Source organism: Nothoprocta perdicaria, unplaced genomic scaffold (assembly GCF_003342845.1).
Source record: "Nothoprocta perdicaria isolate Ctin4 unplaced genomic scaffold, notPer1 scaffold_9, whole genome shotgun sequence".
NCBI lineage: Eukaryota > Metazoa > Chordata > Aves > Tinamiformes > Tinamidae > Nothoprocta > Nothoprocta perdicaria.
This window is the reverse complement of record NW_020456198.1, coordinates 6,285,858-6,310,176: the sequence shown is the minus strand read 5'-3', so window position 1 is coordinate 6,310,176 and position 24,319 is coordinate 6,285,858. Positions and strand designations below refer to the sequence as shown.

The 24,319-nt window shown below is 43.5% G+C and overlaps 1 protein-coding gene and 1 long non-coding RNA gene across 3 annotated transcripts in view; one reads left to right on the top strand and one right to left on the bottom strand.

The window, feature by feature from the left end:
- The first annotated feature begins 9,742 nt into the window (after positions 1 to 9,742).
- Positions 9,743 to 19,872, top strand: CCDC174 (coiled-coil domain containing 174). 2 transcript variants are annotated; one of them, XM_026052718.1, is made up of 11 exons: positions 9,743 to 9,825; positions 10,496 to 10,600; positions 11,522 to 11,622; positions 12,483 to 12,541; positions 13,387 to 13,567; positions 14,646 to 14,741; positions 15,141 to 15,277; positions 16,160 to 16,254; positions 16,493 to 16,640; positions 17,156 to 17,302; positions 18,906 to 19,872. In XM_026052718.1, the coding sequence occupies exons 1-11, from the start codon at positions 9,784 to 9,786 to the stop codon at positions 19,805 to 19,807; spliced, it is 2,013 nt and encodes a 670-aa protein (XP_025908503.1). In that variant the 5' UTR covers positions 9,743 to 9,783; the 3' UTR covers positions 19,808 to 19,872. The 2 variants fall into 2 exon arrangements, with proteins under 2 accessions (XP_025908503.1, XP_025908504.1); XM_026052719.1 differs by lacking the exons at positions 9,743 to 9,825; positions 10,496 to 10,600 and having other exon boundaries at positions 11,590 to 11,622; positions 12,487 to 12,541.
- A 4,181-nt stretch (positions 19,873 to 24,053) lies between these two features.
- The window catches only part of LOC112958793, a 3,077-nt gene continuing 2,811 nt past the window's right edge, over positions 24,054 to 24,319 (bottom strand). The window contains exon 2 of the long non-coding RNA XR_003251505.1: positions 24,054 to 24,224. This is a non-coding gene — a long non-coding RNA (uncharacterized LOC112958793). The remainder of the gene's footprint in view (positions 24,225 to 24,319) is intronic.

Here is a 24,319-nt window from a genome sequence, read left to right as displayed (position 1 = left end):
GGAGCCGCCGCCGCCGCCGCCGCCCCGCAGCGGGAGCCCGGCGCGTCCCCGGGCGCGCGCAGCCCCTGCACCGGCGTCTGCAGGGCAGGCAGGAGCACCTGCGCGCCGTAATCCCTCCGGGACTGCCAACCGACACCTTGCCCGGCTATTTAGAGGAAAGCGGGTGCAGTGGCTGCACCTGGAGGCTTGGTGGGGCCAGGCAGAGCCACCGCTCGGAGACCTTTCCTGGGAAAGAGCAGCACCTGCAAGGGGGTGATGGGCCCAAGCGCTGCTCTCCCCTACACCAAAGTGGGCGACACTGAAAAATCGTGGAAACAAAGAGGTTTTCTCCCCGTATTTACTATTAGGGTAGAAATAAGCAAGTATTGACTCCCCAGCGAGCTGGAGCTTCTTAAAGAGCTCCTGTGTTCAAATTAAATATGACAGCTTTGTGCAGCTTGCTCCTCAAGGAGCAGCGCGCAGCGCTGCGCAGCTGGGTTATAAATGTGCACGATACCCTTGGGACAAGCAGCCGCGCAGGACTCCGTGGCTAGATGTGATCAGGCCCCATCACACTAACTTACGGGAAGTCTGTAACATGCAGCAAATATTCCAGCTGACAACAAAACTCCAAGGTTTATAGAGAAAGAGTAATCTGAAGGCAACACAGGCTGGTGTTCAATAGCTAAAGCAGAGCTCGCACAATTACTGTTCACCCCCACAGGCAACTCAATTTGCCTTTTTTATGCCATTGTTTCCTCAACTGTCATTGATAGTTGCTTGATGCCATCCTCATTCTCTGCTATTAGGAAACAATTGCCAGAAAAGTGACAATTATTGACCCAGGGTTCTCAGGTAAAGCATGGAGAGTCTGAGGGAAACGTGAATTATGAAAGAGCGTTATAAAAAAGGTCAAATCTGCACTTTGGCGCTCGTCTGCTGCTGTCACCTACACTGGCTGATCCCACAGAAGTCTCCTTTACATTATCTCTTTAGACTATCATGGCTACAACAATGCAACTTCTAAAGCCCATTAGTGCCACGGCAATGATTAAATGCAGATAATAGCAAGCACATTACTGGTGGAAAATGTAGCCCAGGGCTTTTAACAAGCGCTGCATGCGTTAGCACTGGGAGCACCCACGCTCCCACGGTGGGATTCTCAAGAGCTCTTCGCTTCAGCTTAACTTAACGTCAGCCCTCAAATGGGAAATTGTGCTGGGGAAAACAAAGCCCAACTAAAAATACCGGTACTGAATTCATAAGCAGTGTCTGTATCAAACGATGCTTTGGGATATGTTTGGAGGGGAGATCCCTTCTCTGCAAGAGTCAGCAGTAGGCACAGAGGTATTTCAAGCAGCAGAAATGCAGAGGAAACCTCAGGAGTGAATATCCCTGTCCTTGAACCATGCCTGCAGCCCACCGGCATGACCGAGGTTCCCGACAGGCTCTTGGGCACCACCAGGGCTGCCCTGCAGGCTCTTTTTTGCCCTCCAGTATTTATGTTTGGTCCCCATCCTCTCTGAGAAATGCCTCAGAATTAGACAGAGGCCAGGTTAGTCTCTGTCTGGGTTGTAGTGAGGATGCTGTGCGATCTGGACAGTTATTTAGAAACAAACCTCAACCCAGTCCCAGCAGTATAAGAGCTGCTTTTCAAACCTGCAGTTGAAGATGCAGTTGCTGGAAACATCTTGTCCCCATCAGCCTTCAGGACTCCCTTCCCTCCTCCCTTTTTTGCCCACACGAGCACCACACATATATGGCACCCACTTGCCCCATGCCCAAGAGGTCACCCTCACAGAGCCACATCACCCTCTTATGAGTAGGGCTGGTGCTCATCACCCATCGTAGAGATCTCCATCCCTTCCCATTGCTGCATAAGAGGTTTCACTCCAGAAATCCACTTAACAGCAAGATCATAACTTGCTTCTGGCTACATCTCTGCTCTTCACTGCAGAGCTGTAAAACTTCAGGTAAGTTTTACCAGTCACTTAAGTGAGAAAGAGTCATCAAGCATGGGACGGGCAGTTGTGCCACCAAGAACCCCAGGGACCCGGGATCTCAGCCTGACAGTGTTCAGCTCTGCACTGCACTTTGCCTTGCTGGCTGAAAAGTGCTTCTGCATGGGGAAGCATCTGCGAGATGTCCCTGCAAAGACAAATTGCATCTTTCTTGGCTACCAGCTCTCCGATATGCAAGTCTGAGAAAGAAGAAAAAGGGAAAGGGAAAAAGTTGCTTACTTGGGATTTGCCATTTCTCCTAGGAATTGGTTAATGTCTTAACATCCATGGAAGAAATATGTACTGCTGTTTATTAACATGACAGTAGGCCCTGCCATGCTTTGAACCCGAGAGGAAGGGAAGGGAACACAGGAGAGTGTCCGTGCCAGGTGCTCAGGAGCAGCCAAACTCAGGGGAGCAGCTGCAGATGGGACTATCCATCCTACAGTGAGGAACATGAGCATGTGCTTTTCTTGAAGACAATCAGCAGCACTGCCACCAGGTAACATTCAATGTTGTCTTCTGGTAACTCACCAGAAGCAGTTAGAAAAGCGACAGGTCTCAGAAAGCAGCTCCAAGTTTTGCCAGTGCACCTGAAAAATGCTACTACAGTGAATATTTTGCTTCCTCACCCTCTTCAGTTCTGACCAGACTTCAACTGTCCATAACCCAGTAAGGAGCACCGTCCATTTCAAAGCAGGGAAGGAAGCAAGAGAGTTGTAAACCATGCCAAGAGAGGGACTGTTAATGAAAATGCAACATATGTTTGCAAAGAGAACGGGTAAAGAAACCAAACAGACAATAGTGACTATTTCCGTGTTCTGATCTCTCCCAAACGAGGTGGCAAGGAAATAAGTACTGTGGACAAAAGTCAGAAAATAAAGAGCCTCCTTCACCTCTGTGTGTTTTAGGCTCTGTCTTATAGTGTTTTATGAAATATTGAAATTGATATTCCATGTGGCTCCATGGTATTGCGGAGGAGGTGTTTGGCACTCATCAAGGCTTTAATAAAGCAATCATTGGACTTTTGCCTGATGTAGTTATTCATTCTGAAATATTATTCTAGCTCTCTCATTGCACTTGTCTATATTTGACTAATGGCAGCAATGCCACACACACTTCTGAGCTCTCTGTGGGTACAGATTCAATCCATTTCTTTCCTCAGTCATTTCCAGAACAATATCTATAATCACACTCTAAGCTTTCTTTTGTGATATATATAGCAACACTTTGGGGCTTTCTGGGCTTCTATTTTAAGTAAATTTTGTATCAGGAGGTATTTCATGGATGCTGGAGCTTTGTTCAACATTAGGCTAGGGATCACTCGCGCAAAAGTGCAGCTTTCCTTCAGAAATGCCTCGCAGCAGTAACAACCCCTTTGGAGGTAATAACCCCAATTCATCCTTCAGTCCTATCCCGAGCAAGGCAAGCATCAGCCTTGGGTGTGAGGGGTGGCCGCTGTTAGGCCTGGCCTAGTTAAGGACAAGCACTTGACTAACTTCCATTACACAGGGCTTGCTAATGTCAAAGTTGTAATCTGCGCTCCCTGCTAACCTGGGCAGAATTTTCCTGGGAAGGCTACAAACGGAGGTCGGATCATCCTGCTGTTCTGGGGTTTCTGCTTGTGCCACTTCAAGCAATGTCACATGCATGACACCACGGAGGAGGCAGGGGAACAGGTTTTACTCTCGGATGTTGGAGCTGCAGGAGAGCTGCTCACTGACGGGCGGAAACTTGCACCGGGTGCTCCCAGCCGCACAGACAGTCGGACGGGCGGCTGTAGCAACAGTCTCTGCTGCCATCTACCGCGTTGAGAGAGACCCAGGCACCGCACGAACCACCAGCCTCCGGGACTGCTGCAGAGGGATGCAAGGAAGGAAGGAAAGCCCATGGAAAACTGCTGCTTCTGCCCTTTCTCTCTCTGCTTGCAGAAGGTTTCGCTATACGGCCCCTTGAGCGATTGCCTGCTCCAACACAGGGCTGCTGAGCTGCGTTGTGCAGCAGGACAAGCATCTCTGCAACCTCCTCTTCGTAAATTGGGCCTGGGCAACTCAGGCAGTGCCTGGCGATGCAAAAGCCCTTTATTTTCAGTAATTAGAGATTTACCTGCAGCCAAGATGGAAGCCCAAACTAGATCATGGCTTTGAGTGACAGCGGAAAAAAGTCCTACAGTTCTGAAATGCACCTGACGGCAGCTCTGAGTACTCTGATATGGGAATATCAGATCAGGAATACATACAAGATAATAGCACAAGGGCTTATTTTTAATTAATTAATCAGAGCTGCCATGTAGCTTCTATGCAGATATATGGTGGATGACTGCGAGGTAACCAACATCCATGTGCTAGTGAACCTCCAACCTGAATCATGCTCCAGTGCATCAGTGATCATAGACCAGAGATCCAGTACACAGCTTTCGTCCCTCCTCTGCATGAGGGATCACATCACACATGCAGCCCTGGTCTGTGTCACGGTGCCAGCCCAACTTCTGCTTGGTGACAAGGATGAGACCCTCTACAACCAGGAAGGGTCACATCTCCACTCATGTGTCTCCAAGGGCAATTCAAGTCCTGCTAATGGCTAACAGGATAAGGATTTCTTTACACACACACACACACACACATATGTATATATACAAATAGTGTTCTAGTCTGAGAAGACAAGTTAGAAACCTCAGCTAGTCTTCCACGGTTCCCAGAAAAACAGGCTGCTTGGAACTGACCTGAAATTCCACTCAGATCAATTTTAATGACACCAGCATGAATTCAAGATTAAAAAACACCAACAGCAATTTAACAATATTGCACTATGACTAGTAAATGAAAATTACCCCTCCTCCCCCAAAGTAGTTAATTAATATGCCAGAGGACCCAGATTCCTGCCCCCATGTCAGGAAACCTGAATATGCTGCCACGAGCCTGCTGGTTTAAAATAATTCAACTCAAACAGTGGGACATAAACAGAATCATTTCACAGGCAGTGAAGGTGAAATAAATACAGCTCACAACATCACTCTGACATTAAATGAACATAAATAACAGGTTTAAACTCAGTGTTAGAAAGCAGTTTCTTGGGAAAGTTACATTTGCAACGAGCATGTGTCTGTCTTCTTGACACAATCGATAGCCCAGTGATTTCTTCAAGAGGAAAAACCCACAGCATGAAGCAGGTACATGAGCTTTAAAGCTCCCAACCATTATAGCTGCTTTTACCAGGTGCACCCAGCTTTACCGCTGCAAAAGCTGAACCTGCTAGGCTAGGTTCAGATTAAAGACAGTGCTTTAAGCAGAACAGCCAGGAATGCACTAACAGCATCTGCACCAAGGAGGACCAGCACTCTGGAACAGTAACTGATTTCGGGGAGAAAATATGTTTCCTAAGGGGAAGCTGTACTGTGGTTGTTCCTCTTTATTTATTTTAATAACCGATAGCCACATGTTTTGGACATATATCGGGGAGGAGCATGGAGGCCACGCTCTTCCCACAAGCACCTCTGGGCTGTAACCCCCAGCTCTGCTCTGCGCTTCCCCCCTGGCCTTACCTCTGTCCTGGGTCCACTGCAGACACAGCACAAGGCTCTTCCTCCAGCCTGGCATCCCAGCCCAAGAGCAGGACACGCAAGTTCGCAGGGTCTCGAGAGGGTCTGGAAGGGAAAACGCAGCTTCTTTGCAGGGCTAAACCTCAGCGTGGAGGCAACTCCATCCGCGCCTGCAGATCCAGCAACCCTGCACTTCATATGAGAGCCTCTCTGTGAAGCACCCGGGCTGCTTTTTGCTGCAGGGACGGAGCAACTTCACGTGTCCACAGAAAAAGAAACAGATGGCGAGAGAAGAAGGGTGGACAGATGAATGGGTAAATCTCAAGGAGCTGAGCAGGCCCTTAAAGGGCAGACTTGCCTTTTACGCCAGCTCCACAAAGGCAACACACAACAAAATACTCCCGATTCCAGCAGCTTGTGGTTCCTGTGCAGGGAATGTTAATGTTCCCTGCCCTCATCGCTGCCATTTAACTGATAAACCAAAGAGTTTTCTTTGCAATTTCCCTGCTTCTTACATCTCCAGTTCAGAAAACATGTGTGTTTATACCTGCCTGTACAGGGAAACATTGACAAATTTGCTTATCTTACCATTAGTGCTCATTTTTTTCTTATGCCAGTCAGAGTCAGGAAAACGCACGCGCACTCCTCAAAGGAAGAAGAGTCACTATGCCCATTTTCACCATAGCTTGCTAAAATCCATATAAAAATGGCATCAGCCCTTTTTTTTCTGACCAGCAAAGGGAGACTTTTTGTTTTTGCTGCAGCAATTCCCGACACTCCTGCAATTTTAAAGCTGGAATACAAAATCCTGGGTTAAGTTCCAGGTATCTTTGCAGAAATACACAGATCAGAGCGAAAAGAGAAGATATGCTGGGGACTTTGTCTTGGAAAGAGACATAAACTTTGTTGTGAAGGAAAGGGAACCACTTTTGGATTATTCACTTCAAAAGAACTAGCCTGCAAGTAATTTTGCTTCTGCCACAATTTATTTGTAGCCTCTTGCATCAAACTTCCTCTTTAAAAAGCTCAAACTCTGTGTGCTATTGATTGCATGGAGAGTTAAGCAGTAGAAACTGAGAAAATTATTGCCCTGTTTTAAAGGGCTACCTAACATAGCACAAACTAGCCAGGGTACGATAACTTCTGAGCTATTCATTGCCTAAAAGACACCAGAAAATGTCTCTTCCTTCACAGGAAGAGAATTTCTCCATCCTCAGAGCGACGTGGATTCAAACCTCACATCAAGAGGCTATCAAGCTGCTGCATGGTGGCACAGCACCCTAACCCCAAGTTTTATTTTAAAACGTTCAGCTGTTAATTGCCTACCATTATATTTCACCAAACCACGATGCAGCAACCAAAACGGGTTTCACTTCTTCCTGGGGCCTTGATGTTCTTGCTGGCTATAAAAGAATCAGTCTCAGAACAGCAAATCCTCCAAACATCAACATAATTTGTTTTTGAATGTCTTTTCTAAATGCAGTTTTTGGAAGGGAGGTAGGGGAAGGGCACATCCAGGCTTTCCATCTGATCCATTTGGAGCTCGTACAGCATCCTCACCAAACCCCTCAAGGGGACCAACCTCCCCTGCCTCTTAAGAAAAAACTTAGAAATACCAACAGTGATCCCTATCTTCCTCAAAAATGATGAAAAAGCCTTTTGTGTTGCTGCAGCTCTGTGGAAGTAAACACAATTAGGCCTCTTATGCCAAAATGAGCAGCATAATGAGAAATGCTGCACGAGTTCCTCCCTGGGAATCCAGGGCTCTCGGCAGCCTTAGCTCACGCACACTCATTTACATAGACTGCACAAATTCCTGGTAAGAGTTAAGCCTGGCGCAGATGCGCTGAATCGGTGTCATACACACAAAAAGACAACTCCCCCTTCCTTATCCTGTTCCCTTTAAATTGAGCATATTTGGCTTAGCCACCTAGTAGCGATGTTCTTATTCCTGCTACCCCTGTCATTAATCCCAGGGGCAGGATTAAAAGGTATCCTAGAACAGACTTCCATAGGTCAAGGTTGATACCAGGCCTTTTTGAGGGAACCAAGTGTATGCAAACTTGCCAGGTCCCGGGCTGCAGGTGTGAGAGCGCTGGACTGACGATCCGCGGGTGCTGGAATCCTCTGTGCTGCCTGCAGGTGCCTTCGTTACCGCCCACTGCTCTGGCCACTGTTAATTGAGAAAGGGAGGAGAGCTAAAGGTTATCTCGTTGCTGGAGACCATCAGCTACAGGGCACCAAGCAGGGCTGCTGATTGACTCGCTGACAGGGTGGGGAGGCCTGCCCAGAGCTCCACAACCCCCAAAATACCCAGTCTGCTGTTCCCAGTGAGCACAGGAGCATCAGCCCTGCAGCCCTCGCTCACAGGAACAGCACCAACTAACCTGCAGTTTCTAAAGATTGATCCCTTTTTCCACATCCCATCAGGTAACCTTCCCCGTAGCCTATTTTTCCTCACAGCCCTGGTTACGTATGGTGACCTTGAGCAGAAAGAAAGGTTTTAAGAGAAGATATGGACACATGGAGGGTGTGGTTTGAGCAGAGAAATGCGAAGCCTGGGAATGACAGAGTAAATCACTGACAAAGAAACAGGTTGGTAAATACAGAAAAGGAGAATAGGTGCTTCTGACATTACAGGAGAGGGTCGATTTTCTTGTAAAGAGGAAAAAAACTGCTACTATGAATTGAAATTAAAATGGTGTGACAAGAACATTATTATGAAATGTGGACGGGGAAAAGGCAGCAGCAAGGACAGAGCAGGCAGTAAAAACACAGAGTCTTAATGGAGCTGAGAGTTGGTGCCAAGGAATAAGAAATCCCACAGATGAAGGTCTGGTTTCAGATATTTGCCTACACTGAAAAGAGAAGATAACAGAGAGGTGGAATCCAGAGAGAGCAGATTCAGCTTTTGAATCATTTTTCCTCTCAGCCCAACCAAATGAAGAAGCACATACAGAGCTACCAACTATTACCTTTCCAAAACTGGTAATGTATAGACTCTATCCAGGAGCCTCACTCATCGTGCTTGGAAACGGGGCATCCTTTTCTACAGACCAAGTCCTGAAGACTCACCAGGGTTCCTTGAGACACTCCCACACCTGCAGTTACAAGGAGATGCCCAGGGCTGGGCCTGCACCTTCAGGAACACCTCATGGTGTGAGAAACCCACCTGACGGCAACGCTCCCCAGATGCTCTCAGCCTCCAACCCTGGAAACACAGGACCACGAGCAAGCAATTCCTGTCACCCTAACATAGAACATGAGCAACAGGGAGAACAGACACATGCCAAGGGGGCTGTGCCCTCCCACACACTGCCCTGCTATAGAAGATGGGACTTACTAAGTCAGATCCAGCCCCAGGTTGGGCTGGTTTCTCTCCTCGCTGTTGTCACCAGGTGAGGCTTGAACAGACGACTTAGCACATGATTTGTTATAGGGAGATTTAATTAGAGCAGCACAGCTGTTTTCATTCCTTTGTCCTACTTTCAGGCAATGCTATTTCTCTCTTTCCACACAAATTAAAACAAGAAACCTCATGGCCCGAATATGACCCACAGTTTTCTTTTCTGTTGTCTCCTGTTATTTTCCTTTCTCCCTTCAGTGGGCCAAAAGGAGGTCGGCTCTACTAAGGTTAGACTTTGCTCTTCCTGACCTGCACCCCTCACGCTCCCTGGAACAGCGCACGCCACGTTTAGCTGTGGAATATCCATGTTGGAAAAATGTGCAATTCTGCCTCCATAAAACAGCTAATTATGGGCCTGACCCAGCTTCCCAAGCACCAAAGCAAAACATCTCAAAAATCAGCAGAAGTGCATCTGAGCCCTTGTATCAGCTGTCACACTGCCCAGCAACAGCACCCAAGCACCTTATATTGCCCCCCTTTTATAAGGATGAGTGGCAGGGGGCTTCCTGTGGGAACTCCAGATAATCGGGGTCCCCTGAAGGGTGCTGGGTTAAAACCAGCCATGCAGCCCTGCTCCCATGGGGCATGAGGATGGATGCAAGGCGCTCCCCGGGAGCAGTGAGCCGCTCCTGTTCCCCGGGGGCTGCGGGCTGAACCCCGGCGCACACGGGGTGCCGGGTTGGGGTGTTTTGCCCTTCCACCATTGCCCCCCCCGTCCATCATGACCTCCCCAACATGGCGCCGGGGGGGAGCCGTCGCAGCCGCCCTCACCGCCGCTGTCGCAAAGAGCGCCGCGCCGCTCGGGCGCGCTTTACGGGCGCGCCGCGAAGCGCGGAGGCGCGCCGCTGGGCCCGGCTGCCATGGACCGCAGGAAGAAGCCGCTGGACGTGGCCGCCTCCTCGGTGCGTGAGGGAGCCGGCACGGAGGGAGGGAGGGAGGAAGGGAGAGCGTGCGCGGGGCCGCCCGAGCCCGCTCCCTCCGTCCGCAGGCGGCGGCGCGCGGCGGTCACACGAGACCCCGGTTTCGGGGTCCGGACAGGGCCGCAGCCCTTGGCACTCGGTACCGATACCGGGGCCGCGGCGTCCCGCCCGGGCAGCCGGGCTCCTCGCCTGCCACGGCGCTCGCAGGCCGAGCGGCCCGGCCTGTAGGGCAGTGCCCCCTCCGTACGGAGGTTGCTGCGGCCATAGGAGAAACGATAACATTAAAAATACAAGAGAACTTAAATGCTGCGGGAAAGGTTCGATATTCTGTGGACACAAACTTTTAGCGATTGGTTCTTGTTTTTTGAGACTAAATTTCATTTGTTACCTAGATGTTAGGGGTTTTCCATACAAATTAAACTATGTAGTAGTTCATATTTCATAAGAAATGATGTTCCTAACCGAACAATGATGTTCCTGTTCAGATCGGTGCTTCTAAATTCCTTGTGAGAAATGCAAGGGAAGTCTGTTATAACTGTAAATGCCAGATTATTTCACCAGAAATACACTTATTGTATTGCTGTGTGTGTGTGTGCGCACATGCACATAATGTGTCTTGGCTAATTACTCATTTATTTTGCTGTTCATGTAGTTGGTAGACCTCAAAGCAGAACTCTTCCGAAAGCAAGAAGAATTCAAGAAAGAAAAGCTATTGAAAGATGCTGGCTTTCCCGCAAAGCCCAAAACCTCTAATAAGGTAGAAATATCTTTCCTTTTTAATATATATATATATATATATATATATATATATATATATATATTTTTTTATGATGTGAATCTTTCTTAGCTTAAGGAGAAAGGACAAAAAAAAAAAGGTTTCAGTACTGTGTTTTTTTTCAAAAGTAAAATCTGTATGATGAGAAGGTTTTTTAAATTCCAATTCATTTCATTTCCAGATGGTCATCTAGTGCATAGCTGAAAACTCATCTCATGCCCATGTAAAATATCTCTCAACCTGTAGTCCCCAGAGAGTCTCAGCTTTTGTAACCAAATGGAAAGCTCTTTCTTTGTCATTATATTCCAAGATTTTATAAATATTCTGCTCTCTTTTCTTTTGTATTGCCATGAATGATGATGACTACATAATTATCTCTCACATTTTAATCATTATTGCATTTTTTCGTCTATATATTCTGTAGCTTTCAGTAGAAGAATGTAGTATCACTGCTATATTTGAAGCTCTGCATGTAGCTATTTATGTTTTTATAATGTAAATAACCAGATTGATTATATGTTAGACTCGAATCTAAGAATAATAGAGAATATAAACTCTTCATAGCTTTGCAACTACTTAGTAATGGAAAAGATTTTATTTTTTTTAACTTTAGCCATTATTTCGAGCATGGATTTTCCTCATTTCCGAATACTTTCTTGCTTCTCAGTCTGTCCTTAACTATAATATCATAATGTGATTTATTGATATATGTATATGTAATTTTAGCACATACCTATTGCATTCTACAGCACAGTAGAAGCAGTTTTAAATCAAACATGCTTGAGATGTTATCTACCAGTTTTTCAGGATATATTTGCAAAGTTTGCAATATGCACTTATTCACCCAGGCAGTTATAATAATAACAAACAAAAATAAAATAATAATAAAATTGCATCTCACAGAAACCAAGCATATGGAGCAAACAGAACGCAGGAGTTAAAAATCGATCTGAGAAAGATATTGAGCAGAAGACAGAAGAGGACCAAACATTAGATAAATCAAGGTAATTCTTAGGCTGCATAAAGCATGAAGACTTTGCAGAATATGTTTTGTAGCATTTAGAAAAGCATAAAAATGAGTTACAAATCAGTTTATGTATAAGCGATGAATCAGGGCTGACAGTTCTCAATAGATCAACAGGTAAGATCATCAAAAATTCTGTGATCTTTAGCAGAGAAGTGCAGATTACCAGTAGTCTCATGCTTTTCACTCTGGAGGAAAATAATCAACCATAGCGTTATCGTAATTATCTAAATATGGCAGGTAACTGATCTTTCAAAGTCATCTTTGGAAGCAGAAGCTGGGGCAGAGGTTGCCATCTCAGAATGTGAAGAGTTTTCTGGATTTGACAGAAAATAGCTGACTCTTTTCAAAGTAAATAGGACTTGAATTGACCTCTACCTGGGTTAGTTATATAACAAACTATGCATTGAAAATGTAAATTATAACCTGTTTGCTGATTGTCTATAAACAATTCCTATTTTTGCTATTCTAGAAGCTAGTTAAAGTTTTCTTCTTCAGTGTCTAAGAGCAAGCATAATTCTATGTTCTAGCTTTCATATTTTTTTCAGTTATATAGGGTTGGAATAGTTGTGACTTCATGTTCCCGCCTACCTGGCAATTGTGCTGAAGATAAAGTCTGTAACTTCATTAAAACTATTTTCAGTATCAGTTCTGGAAGGGGATATCTATGCGTCTTCAGAAATAACAGTTAATGTTCAAAATCATAGCTCAACTTCTATTAAACATGTCAAACACTATTGCTATTTTTCTATTCCACATATACAAGAATAAATTTGTTATTTTGAACTGTGTTTGGAATTACAGAGATTACTGTGCTTTTTCCCCCCCCCTCTCTCTCAGAAAGAAGCTAGAAGAGAAAGCAAAGCTATATGAGAAGATGACAAAAGGCGATTTTCCAGGTGAACAAAACTAGTCTAAAGACAGCATATTTTTAAAGTAAAAATATTTACTTATTTTAAAATACTTGTTTCTAAAGTTCACTCTAAATTAGTCTTCCTGACTATCTAGTAGCAGAGAGCTGCTTAACTGTGAGGTTACTGCTTGTCATCTTACAGCAAGGAAGTTGGGAATTTTTTTTCTTTTTTCGGAGGGGAGAAAGAGAAGTATTATACAAAGTGATTGACATGGATTATTTTGCTATAGAAGAGAGGAAAAACTATAAGTACCAAAAAAACCAAAAAGTATTTCTGAAAATGAGCCTGCTTTAGGAAAGTATCATGGGTTTCATTCATTCATTCAGTCATTAAGTGGATGAAAAATATTATTGTGCAAGTCAAATGTCTTTCTGCAATTAATTTTTAGTTTTCTTTACTCACTTCCATCTTTGCTATATGCGAGTCCACGATGTATCCTTCATTTTCTGAAAAGAACTCTAGTGACTGCTCAGTTGCTGTCAAGATAGCAAATATTAAGCCTCAAATGAGTATTTTAACTGCTAAGTAACAAGCCATGTACTTCTGAAATAGTTAACAAACAGGGAATATTGTAGCACGAAGACTGCAACTTTTTCTATGTTGTACTTTCCTTAAAAAGAAAAACAGAACTCAAACTTGTATTGAAAAATAGAGGTTATCACTATGGAATCTGCTTATAGTTCCAAGTTTGTTTGGCACAAAATGAGATTAAAGTAGTCTCCAATAGCGTGGGCGAGGTTGAAGCGCTGATTGTGGCTATCCAGCATTGATTTTATGTTCAGCTCTGTTCTTTTCATACTTGTTCTCTAAGAATTGATTTTCTGCTATAGATGAAGAAACTGAAGATTTGTACCTTGTGGATTTCACCCAGAAGATCATAGACAGACAGCGAGAAGTTCATGAACTGGGTCAGGGTGAAGATGCTACAAAGACTTCAGAAAAGGAGATGGATGATGAAGAAACTCAACCTGAAATGGAAATACCACCGCCTGAGGATCCAGACGAAGAATGGTTGGTACTGCTGAGTGTGCTGAACTGTCCTAATATATTTCTTGAAAATTACAGGAGAGATTTTTTTTTTTTTGAATCATTGTCTTTCTCACTTCAATGACATGTAAGACAGTAAAACTAACTACTGTATGAAAAGCTCTGAGGGATTAAATATTTTTTAAGTATGAATGTATTGCCAAGCTCAGCAAGGCTTTTACCCTAATAAAGATATATATGCTAATATAATTGCTGCTAATTATTCTGCAGCCATATTTATATCTTTTGCATAAGACAAGTGGTTGGGTTTTTTTTTTCTCCTGGTGTTAAATTCTAATAAAAAATGGGTACCGATACCAAGTTCTGAGTATCCTGAAAAGCTGTTTAGAAGACCTATCTTACTAAGAGCACAGGTCATTAAAAGTTAATATTTTGAGAACTAAATCACCAGTCATGCTGCATGTTGTGAATTCTTTCAAATGGGATAATTGAGGCAACTCAATGCTAAAGAACTCTCTAGAATTATCAGACAATAATACAGCTCTTTATCTGCTTTTTTGACAGCTTATAGATTAAATACTCAGTACTATAAAGAGTTGCATAAGAAGCACAGTATGTGCTTCAAATGAACATTTTGCTGGAATTTTCATCAGCTTTTGTTATACCAGTTCAATGAACACTATCAGCCTATTCTAAATGAGCTTTAGACTGGTAATTGAAACATATTGCAGCAATTTAATATTTGCAAGAAGTCAATGCTGCATCATTATTTTCACCCCAGGAAGCAAGTATTAGGCACAGTTTTATTTTGGTGTGGAAACTATGTGACTCTTAACTTTTAAACATCTTTTTAATGCTGTCTTAATACCAAGACAAACAGTTGGCTGAAAATTAGACTGAATAAAATAAATGTCTGTAATAAATCTGTCATATGTCCTGTTCAAAATGCATCACTTTAACCTGAGTCTGTAATTGAAAGGTAGACGAATGAAAAGGCAGAGATGCAATGAATTCTTTTCAGAAAGTGTCACTGTTCCTGTTTTGTGTTCTATAAATCTGCAAGTGTGAGTTCTCTGTTTAACTTCCTTTGCTTTTGTTACAGGGTTGATTATGTGGATTCATTAGGCAGATCTAGACGTTGTATGAAGAAGGATTTGCCAAGTCTACTTAAAATGGACCAGGAAATTCATGGGAAAATGTGAGGTTGCTTTAACAGAAGTGTATGATCCCTGCTTTATTTTGCATACATATCCCGAATGGAAGGGAAGAGAGGCTATGCTGTGTTATCCCACTCTCCACCTAGAATGGATGAAGCTTTTGCTTTCCTTATTTTTTTACCTTAGACCACTTTTACACTGTTTTCTTTATTAAGTATTAATATTTGACCTAGGCTTTTAAGGTAAACTAGTGACTAGGTTTTTGTTATTTCCAATACCTTTCATTTTCATATGCTAAGTTTAAAATGCTTCTCTCTGAAGTTGCTAGCTCCCCAATACTGCCAATAACAGTGAATACTTATTTCCCATTCTGTGTTTTGATATGAACCAGTAAATTCTACTCTGTACTCCTTAATTTTATTTATTTATTTATTTGTTAGAATAATTCCTGATGGAAATACCCTGTTATCTGAAGACATGAGAAGAGAACTTCAGAGGCAGCAGTGGGAAAGGGAAGAAGAAGAAGCCCTCAGGAAACCCATGGGACCAATACATTATGAAGACATAAGAGATAATGGTATTTTTTCTTATTTGATATTGCTTATCTTCACAAAGAGGTTTTAGAGGAAGGAAGGGAAAGTTGCTTCTTGTGCCTGCAGGACAAACTTTAGGTACATGTCGAACCACATTTGTAATAATCTTTTCAATTAGCTGTCTAGGATTCTTTTCCTCAAATTTTATTTTTCTTTTATTTTAAAATCTTCATTTCGTCATCTTTCATTATCCTTCAGGATACTTCACTTCATGCATTATCTAAAACTAGCATTGTCTAAACCAGGCAAACTGGTGCGTGCGTGTGTTTGAGAGTTTGTGTGCAGTTCTGGTCTCCCCAGTATAAGAGGGATGTGGAGCTTCTTGAGAGGGTCCAGCGGAGGGCAACAAAGATGATTAAGGGAATGGAGCATCTATTGTACAAGGAATGACTGAGTGAGCTGGGCCTGTTTTCTCTGGAGAAGAGAAGGCTGAGAGGGGACCTGATTAATAAGTACATGAAGGGGGAATGTAGGGAGGAAGGGGCCAAGCTCTTCTCATTGGTGGCCAGTGATAGGACAAGGGGTAATGGGTGTTAGTAGTTGAAACACAGGCAGTTTCATCTCCATATGAGGAAGAATTTCTTCACTGTGAGGGTGCCAGAGCCCTGGCACAGGCTGCCCAGGGAGGCTGTGGAGTCTCCTTCTCTGGAGGTCTTCAAAACCCGCCTGGATGCCACCCTGTGTCCTGTACTCTGGGTGTCCCTGCTCGAGCAGGGGTGTTAGACTGGATGATCTCTATAGGTCCCTTCCAGCCTCAACCACTCTGTGATTCTGTGTAATGCAGTGCTTGAAAGCAAGGTCTGTGGTGCTTCTAGTGTCTGTGGTTTGAAAACTTACAGTAACATGTTTATTGACTTTCATTTCAGAGGCCAGGCAGCTTGGTGTTGGTTACTTCGCCTTTTCTCGTGACAAAGAACTGAGACATAAACAAAGGGTGACCCTAGATATGCTAAGAGAGCAGGTATGGCTTTAAAAAGCAAATTGATATACAAAGGCATCAAGTTGTGGTTGTCGCAGTCTTTAGCTGTTGTATAAGAATTATACACAGTGATTCCTTCAGCTCACCCCAACAAGTGGGACCTCTTTTCCCTTTTTGAAACATGATGCCTGATACCGATTGCTTTTAGCTCTTTATTGAAGATATGCAATTGATTCTGATAACACAAGAAGGCTAATTCATGTTTTTCTTTACTGTTAAGACACTTGATCAGAGAAATAAACGTGAACAGTTAAAAGAAAAAAGAAAGGCAGCTCTCGAAGCCAGACTATCTAAACTTCGAGCACGGAAGGCTAAGAAGTTAAAGGAAGATGGACTGGAGGAAGAGGGAGACCAGCTAGAGAGTGGAGGTATGGCTTGTGGTCATCTTCAAGTGAAATATTTGCCCTCATAGCTTGTGCCTGAGCAGTTGGTCACCCTTTACCTGCTGTAGATTTGAATGCTTGATATATTGAATGCATATAATCTATATGTGCAATTTGAGTGACCATTAAAATTGTAAGAGTCTTTATAACTGCGTGTAGGTATAAAATCATGCCAGAAATAACAATAATACAGGAAGAAGTGTGTTGCATGTTACATGGATTATAGTTCTTCTCTTTAATACCATTAGGAAACTAATGAACTGTCTCTTGCTAAGTTTGTTGCTTGATCGTCTGGCTTATCATGATCTCTTCTGAAATAATATACATTAATTAAAAAATAAACTGCGTTTTATTATTAGAATTAAATTAGGTAACTACTGTAAAGTGTATAAATACAAATAACTATTACCTGCAATAACTATTACTTGCCTATCCCTCCTATGAAGTTCAATTAGGAGACTGTGTTAGTAACACAGAAACTCTTTTCTCCTTTAAAATAGAGGTTAAAGATGCTACTGGCCCAGGACAAAGTGAACCAGAAGCTCCAAGAGTCACATCAGCAAGTAGGAAGGTAGAGGTCATCATCCAGGAGAGGAGAGATACAAAGCCTGGCGTGCCTTATGTCCGAGAGTGGGATAAAGGCAAAGGTGAGGAAATGTGGACGCGGCGATTTTGCTTGGCAGTGGTGTGTACAGAGCTGTCCTCATCCTCTGTGATGACAAAGTATGATAAGAGTGAAAAGTAATGAAACATTTTCTGGTTTTAAATTGATTCTTGTCTTAGTGCCAGTGCAGTGATTGACAATGCATGGCATCGTGTCAGTAGCTGCCATAATATCCCCTAATTTTATCTCCCGTAAGTTATTACATATCTAGATGATCCAGGGAGCTTGACAGGATGACAAATTCCATAGTTTTTGAACTTCACTATGTTTCAGTTTGATTTATTGTTGATAAAGTACTGTAGGCCACTTGATGTCAGGACGAAGCACAGTGAAAAAGGTACAAGATGATAATAAAAAGTGAGGCAGGCAGCAACCACTTCAGTGCCAATGTAACGTACGATCACTGTATCTAGGAAATCTTGTGGAATAAATGAATTACAGGGAAAGACTTGGAGAAGAAAAAAGAGATAGCTGGTTTATAGGGAAGGGAGATTGTTGCATGATTATGAAGAGTTAAACATACCATGAAAATAGATATACCCAAAAGAGCAGAAGAGAAAATATTGCTGGGACGTGTTGCAGATAACTTTTTTTTTTAAATCCAAAAACTGGGTAGGGTGAGGAGCTGTATTATTGTTTACCTCACAGCTGAAATGTAGCCCATCTAAATGGGCTAGCACTGAAAAACATGGGTAAACCTATTCTAACCATATTGTCATATATATGGAAAAGTTGATAGTGGAATTAATTTACATCAAAGAAAATTACTCTCTAAATCAAAAGGTTTAGTACTGCTTTCACTCAGCACTAATATAGTGAATAAGAATTACATAATTTGACTATTAATTTTGAAGAAAGTGTTTGTCCAGAAATGCTTTTGGAGAAAAATGTTTTTGGTCATTAGTGGAGTTGAGACTCCATTTTTCTCAGGCTCCACCTGCTTGCATAAGTGTCCATGTTGCTTTCCCACTTGGAAGCATCTTCCTTGTCACAGCATTGACTGACTAGTCTCTTCCAGATCCTTTCCAAACTCATTAGCTCAGTTTCACCATTAATCTAAGCTCATGCATATTGTTCCTGTCATCTGCTGCCTGGCTTCTGGGTAAAAGCAAGCAAGAACAGGAAAGGACACATAAACACCCACCCTCTGTGGAGTGCTGTAAAAGCAGAATTCCTCTCCTACAGAATATGGATGTATTTCTAGATGCTTTTTACTTTTTACAGTCTTGACTTTGTTTTCAGTCAATGAGTATCATTTGAGTGGGAGGAAGGAAGTTAAAAACAGCATTTTATATCTGCTACTTTTTTTCAAGTCTGCTTAAATTAGTAGTTTTTCTTAACAATCAGGTTGTTAAAGGATCTTAAAGTGACTTAAGATGGGTTATTTAGAGTGTGATATTTAATACTCAGTGGTTTGGTTTCTGCTGTATACAGAGAATGGGTGATTGGCTTAGCTAACAATTAGTACTAGATGGGAAAGTAATTTCAAATGACTCTAAGTAGCTGCATCTTCCCTGCTTGCTAATTCCTTTCTGACTGATCTTCAGCTGTTGAAATCTATGTATCATTTGCTTTTTTTCTAACAGAACTGATTTTTGGACAATGGTCCAAGATAAAAGAAGATCTCAGAGATGACAGAGATCCAGAATTTGCACCACCTTCTGATTACTTTATGGGACAAAAGAAAAATGATAATTATAGCCAGAATTTGAACAGTCCTGAAGCCTCCTCAGAAAAACAGGAGCAGGAGACAGCACAGAACCACCAGTTGCCATCACAGCAGGTTGGTGATAGCAGCACTGAAGATGTGCCACCATCGGCACAGGCCGGCAGCAGTGATGCTCCAGGTATGTCAGCATCAGAGGCCCACGGCAGCGAGGCTGAAGATGAAACTTCATCAGAGGAGGATGATGGCTACGACGGTCAGGATGCGCTGTTGTCAGCACAGGGTTACTGCTGCCACACTCATCAGCTGCCACCAGCAATGCATGCTTATGGCTACGGCGCTCACAACGTGCTGCCACCCATGCAGGCTTACAGCTACGGCTCTCATGAGGTGCCAATGCAGGCCTACGGCTACGGTCCTCACGACATGCTGCCACCAATGCCAGCCTACTGCTACGGCGCGCAGGGCGCAATGCCACCCATGCAGGCCTATGGCTACAGCGCTCCCGAGGTGCTGCCGCCAGCGCAGCCATGCGGCTGTGACGGTCCCGAGGTGCTGCCACCAACAGAGCCGTGTGGCTGTGACGGTCCTGAGGTCCTGCCACCAACGCAGCCGTGTGGCTGTGACGGTCCTGAGGTCCTGCCACCAACGCAGCCGTGTGGCTGCGACGCTCCCGAGGTGGTGCCACCAACGCAGCCCCCCGGCTGTGACGCTCCCGAGGGAGCACCCGCGGCGCAGGCCTGCAGCAGTGGTGCTGATGACCAGGAACCGCTTTACCAAAGTTTAGATGATATGCTGTCATACTACCGACAAGTGACTTGAACTGAGCAAAAGTACAAGTGATTGAATGAGTCATCATTTAAAGAACATAATTTAAAGAATAAAATTATGTTCTAGCACGCCTGTTTTTTTCCCCACATATGGGGGGGGGGGGGGGAAAAAAAAGTTTCTGTAAGTAGCTCTGAAATAAATTTTCTGCAGACCTAAGATATTTTTACATCACAGCTATATACTTGCCCCCTCAGTCATTTTCCTCTTTACTAAACTTCTTTGGTTTGGGGACAGCATATATTTAATTTAGCACATATTTCATTTTTATTCTCTGTCACTTATGTCTGAACTTTGGGGGTTTGTAGCAGCTTTTTCTCAAAAATGTGAACTTCTACTTTGTCACTTTTCCCCCATCCAGCTATCCTCGTTAACTGCCTCAGCTGGCTTCTGGTTGGTACTACTACAAATTCAGTGGTACCTGTAGAAGTAGCATTGAAATGTTAGTCCTGCTGCTGCTAAATCCAAAGATGTTTTTAAGGAATGTATTACTTAATCTACTGACTTTCAAGACAGCAAATGCAGAACATTTTAGACTAAGCATAAACATATCACTGATGTAGAAGTCTTGATACGTGGAATTACCATCTCAGTGGTTCAGAAAATGCTCTTTTTATTCTCAAAATGTGATCTTGTTGCATCACTCATTTTTGCCTTTATTTTTTTCCCAAAATTACAATGTTATATATAAATTTAAAATATGTAGGAGATGGAAGTTCTGATCTCTGAAAGCAATTTAGATAACCTATTAGTATTTTAAAAGCTTGTAAAATGTTAAACACTAAAGGGGTTTGGAATGGACAGTTTCATAATTACATGTAAGGTTAATGACCATGATAATGTCAAAGTAGTAAACATCTGAACCAACACTTGGAACATTGCCCAAGGTGACAGAAAATGTATTGAGTTTTTGTTCAATTCTCTTCAACATAGCTGATTTGGTAGTAATTTTGTAAGCTCATGCCATGTCATTTAAAAAGATTTGAAAAGGTTTTTGGAAGTGTTTACAACCATGATCTGGCATTTGCTGCTTTGCAAAACCCCTCTATAATAGCATTACCCAAGAGACAAGCAGGAATACTACATACGATTGTTAATACTAGATGAATACAATTGATTTTTTTTTCCTGCATAAAATTAATTGCACAATTACTTGGAGACTGATTTAAATATCCTAGCCTTAGAGTACGATGGAGAAAAACAATGTTGCAAAATTGATTTGATTATTTCTTTCTTCTCTTTCTGCTCTCATTAGGGAAGTAATTTACAAACTATGAAGGCTGTAATAGTAAAACATTCAAAAGATAAAACTTCGGAACTGGGCTTTCCAGCTGTGCTTTATTGCTAAAACTGGAATTATGGCTTTAATAGTTGGAAAAGTAGGGGGGAAGACCATTACACTTCCAAAGAGCTGAGATTTTCAAAGGCTCCCAAGAGACAAGGTGTAACTTTCTAAAGACATTTATCATTTGAATCTCAGACCTGCGTCTAGAGTCTCCTTCCAAATTAAGTTTTGACTTACTAAACTTGTCTTGCCTGCCAGGATTAACACACCCAAAATTGTCACAAACCAAAAGCCTCATTGGCTTAGGCTCTCACTCTGATGATGGTAGAGATGTCACCAAACTTTCTTTGAATAGTGAATTGTTCTGAGCCTTTATTTACATTCAGTCCCTTTCACTCCATTCAAGCACAGTGTGAGACTATGTGGAATGTCAACAGAAACAGGAATAAATGAGGTTTCCATGTGCAAGAGAAATCAGGTCTTAACGCCTGCTCCAGCAGACTTTTATCTCCTCAGGCAGAGTTGCAAATTCAACATGATTCAGACTCTTTCATTGAAACCACGTGAAAAGAGGATTTTCTGCACATTCTTGGCATAGAACTGACAGTGTTTGACAAACTGACTCTTGTTTGTTCCAGCTAGCCTCAAACTCTTAACAAAATTTGTTAGCAGTATTTCAAAGACCTTCTTAGCTGTCAGGTGAAGAAATAGGTACAAATCTTTGGCTATCACATAGCAAGACAACAGAAAAATAAAATGGATATAATTAACCTTTTTTCTCTCCTCAGATAAACCAGCTAAAACCAGAAATATTTGGCAAAAAATACACGACTGACTTCTAGTACTTTACTAGATTAATAAGTGAATGTACTTATCTGCCCAAGGTGACAGAAGGGTAAGGCCATGAATAAAAGTTGAAGCAGCAGCCACATATTGCAGACTAGAGCTCCATGCTGTTTTACGTGGTCCAGCTGGGCTGTATTTACTTAGGAGAGCTGAAAAGGCTGAACTGAACATGAAACCTGTTAGTTCAGTGAGATTTTTAAAATTTGGCGTTCATTTAAAAACTTGATGTTTATTTAAAAAATTGATGTTCATTTATTCAGTGCTCTGAGGCTTTTCAAAAGCTCTTCTCACCACAGGACACAGGCACATTGTGTGTTATCCTTCCTCAGTGCTGCACGGGCCTGGAGAAGTATAAAAATTTGTAAACTTAGCCCTAGCTGTGCACTTTTAGAGTACTTCCAAAGTACATTTGGAAATGTAGTACTAGGGGGTATTTAGGTGGTATTTATTCTCATGCTCTGCTAGGCTGTACACTTGTTATGGAACTTAAAAACCCTGAGTTTGCTTCAGCTGAGGGGCTGTCCAATTTAAAACCTGATAAACCCACTCAACTAAATATGATACCTCCCCTGTAGGAAGTCATCTGCAGTGGTGATTTTGTAATCATATATTTTCATATGTTATAGGAAATCTTGAAGGTCAGAAACTTCCTCTTTCAAGCAACATTTTAAATGATTTTCTTGTCCTTGGTAAGGCTACTTCATTATTGTTTGCTTGCTCAGTTTCCCCCAGCACTGAATTTGTGGTGTTGCTCATCCGCGCTCGCCAGCCTCAGGCTGCGTAGGCTGTACCTGATGGTGTTGGCTGTACTTGATGGCGTAGGCTGTACTCCATGGTGTAGGCTGTACTTCAAGGCCCAGGCAGCAGTATTGTTCGTGTGTAAGCAGAATAACTTTGGGATTCCTGAGGTCAACGTGTCTGTATGAACATCTGAGGGAATTCTGCCCTAGTTACCCTCCTAGTGCAAGAGACCACTTGTATCCCTCCCAGATGGTCTGCATATATATATATATATGTATATGGTTTATATTTATAGTGAGGGAAAATTTTCCCTGAAGAAGGTGTCTGAAAGTACACAGATCTTCCCCTCTGGTTCCTGATGATCCCCATGCCCGACGGGGATGCCCTGCTTCTTCATCCCTCCATCACTTCATAAGGCAGTGGATGTCCTAGCAGTCCTTGTCACCATTCTCCCCGGATTCATGGTGACACAATGAGTTTCTAACACGTTAGAAGGTTGGAAGTGACTTTTGATGTCACATTCACATACAAAAGGAAGGAAAAGCGTTAGCAGGTGGCAATGCAGGACTTTGGTTCTCCCACTGCTGTGGGCTAAGGAGGGTGAATTGTCACACAGGGCAATATGGGAAGCTCCATCCACTCGGAGTCTCTGGCGAAACTAGAGGTAGACCCAGCTTTTCTCTGCTCCCAGCTGGAAACTCCCATTTCTCCTCAGACTCTTTGCAGGTGCTTCCAACCCAGGGCCACCCTCAACAAAGAGCAACAGCTACGGCGAGCCGTGGCAGAGTAGGAAGGAGCAGAGGAGGGCAGGGAAGCTCTTTATCAAGGCTCGTGGGAGTGTTTCGGGTCCCCTTGCGGGCTCAGCACCACAAAGACACCCCGGGGCTCATCGTCCTCCGCCCTGTGGAAACCTCCCCCAGGCGGCGGGCAGGACTCGCGCATGCGCGCGCGGGGGCGCCGCCAGGGGGCGCTGCTGGCCGCTGCCGCGGCGCTGCGGCCAGCACCAATGCGCATGCGCAGCCGGCAGCGGCACTGGGGATTGAGCGGTAAGGCAGCCGTGCGTGCGCCAGTGCGCATGCGCGAGTGCCAAAGCGCCGCAGTACGGCGCTGCGGGCGGCGGCCGTGCGCAAGGCGTGGTGCGCATGCGCAGCTCCGGCTCCTAGGCCGCAATGCGCATGCTCCTCCCACCCCGCCTCTCCCAAGGTGTGAGGGGGTAAGTGATATAGAGATTTTTATATCTCCAATTTGCCCCTCCCCAAGCTGCAGCTGCACGCAGGCGGCACAAAGTGTCCTTCATTACGTGTTTCAGTTCCAGTAAAATCTAGGCTTGCCCCTTTTTAGCACAAAATTTTCACTTGGAGAAAATATGACATCTTAACAAAAAAGGTTTATTCTGACTAAACAAAATGTACAAGGTTTTCAAATGAAGGTGAGTTTTCTTGGCTTTCTGAAGCCAGCAGGTCCACTGAATAACTCGATCGCTTTTTCCAGCAGCTTGGTCATCCTACTTCTTACCAGACTTCTTGATGCCACCACTAGCTGCCGAAGGAAACACCACAGATGTTAGGCAGTTTTTACCCCACAAATGTTAGGCAGTTTTTACCCCACAAATGTTAGGCAGTTTTTACCCCACA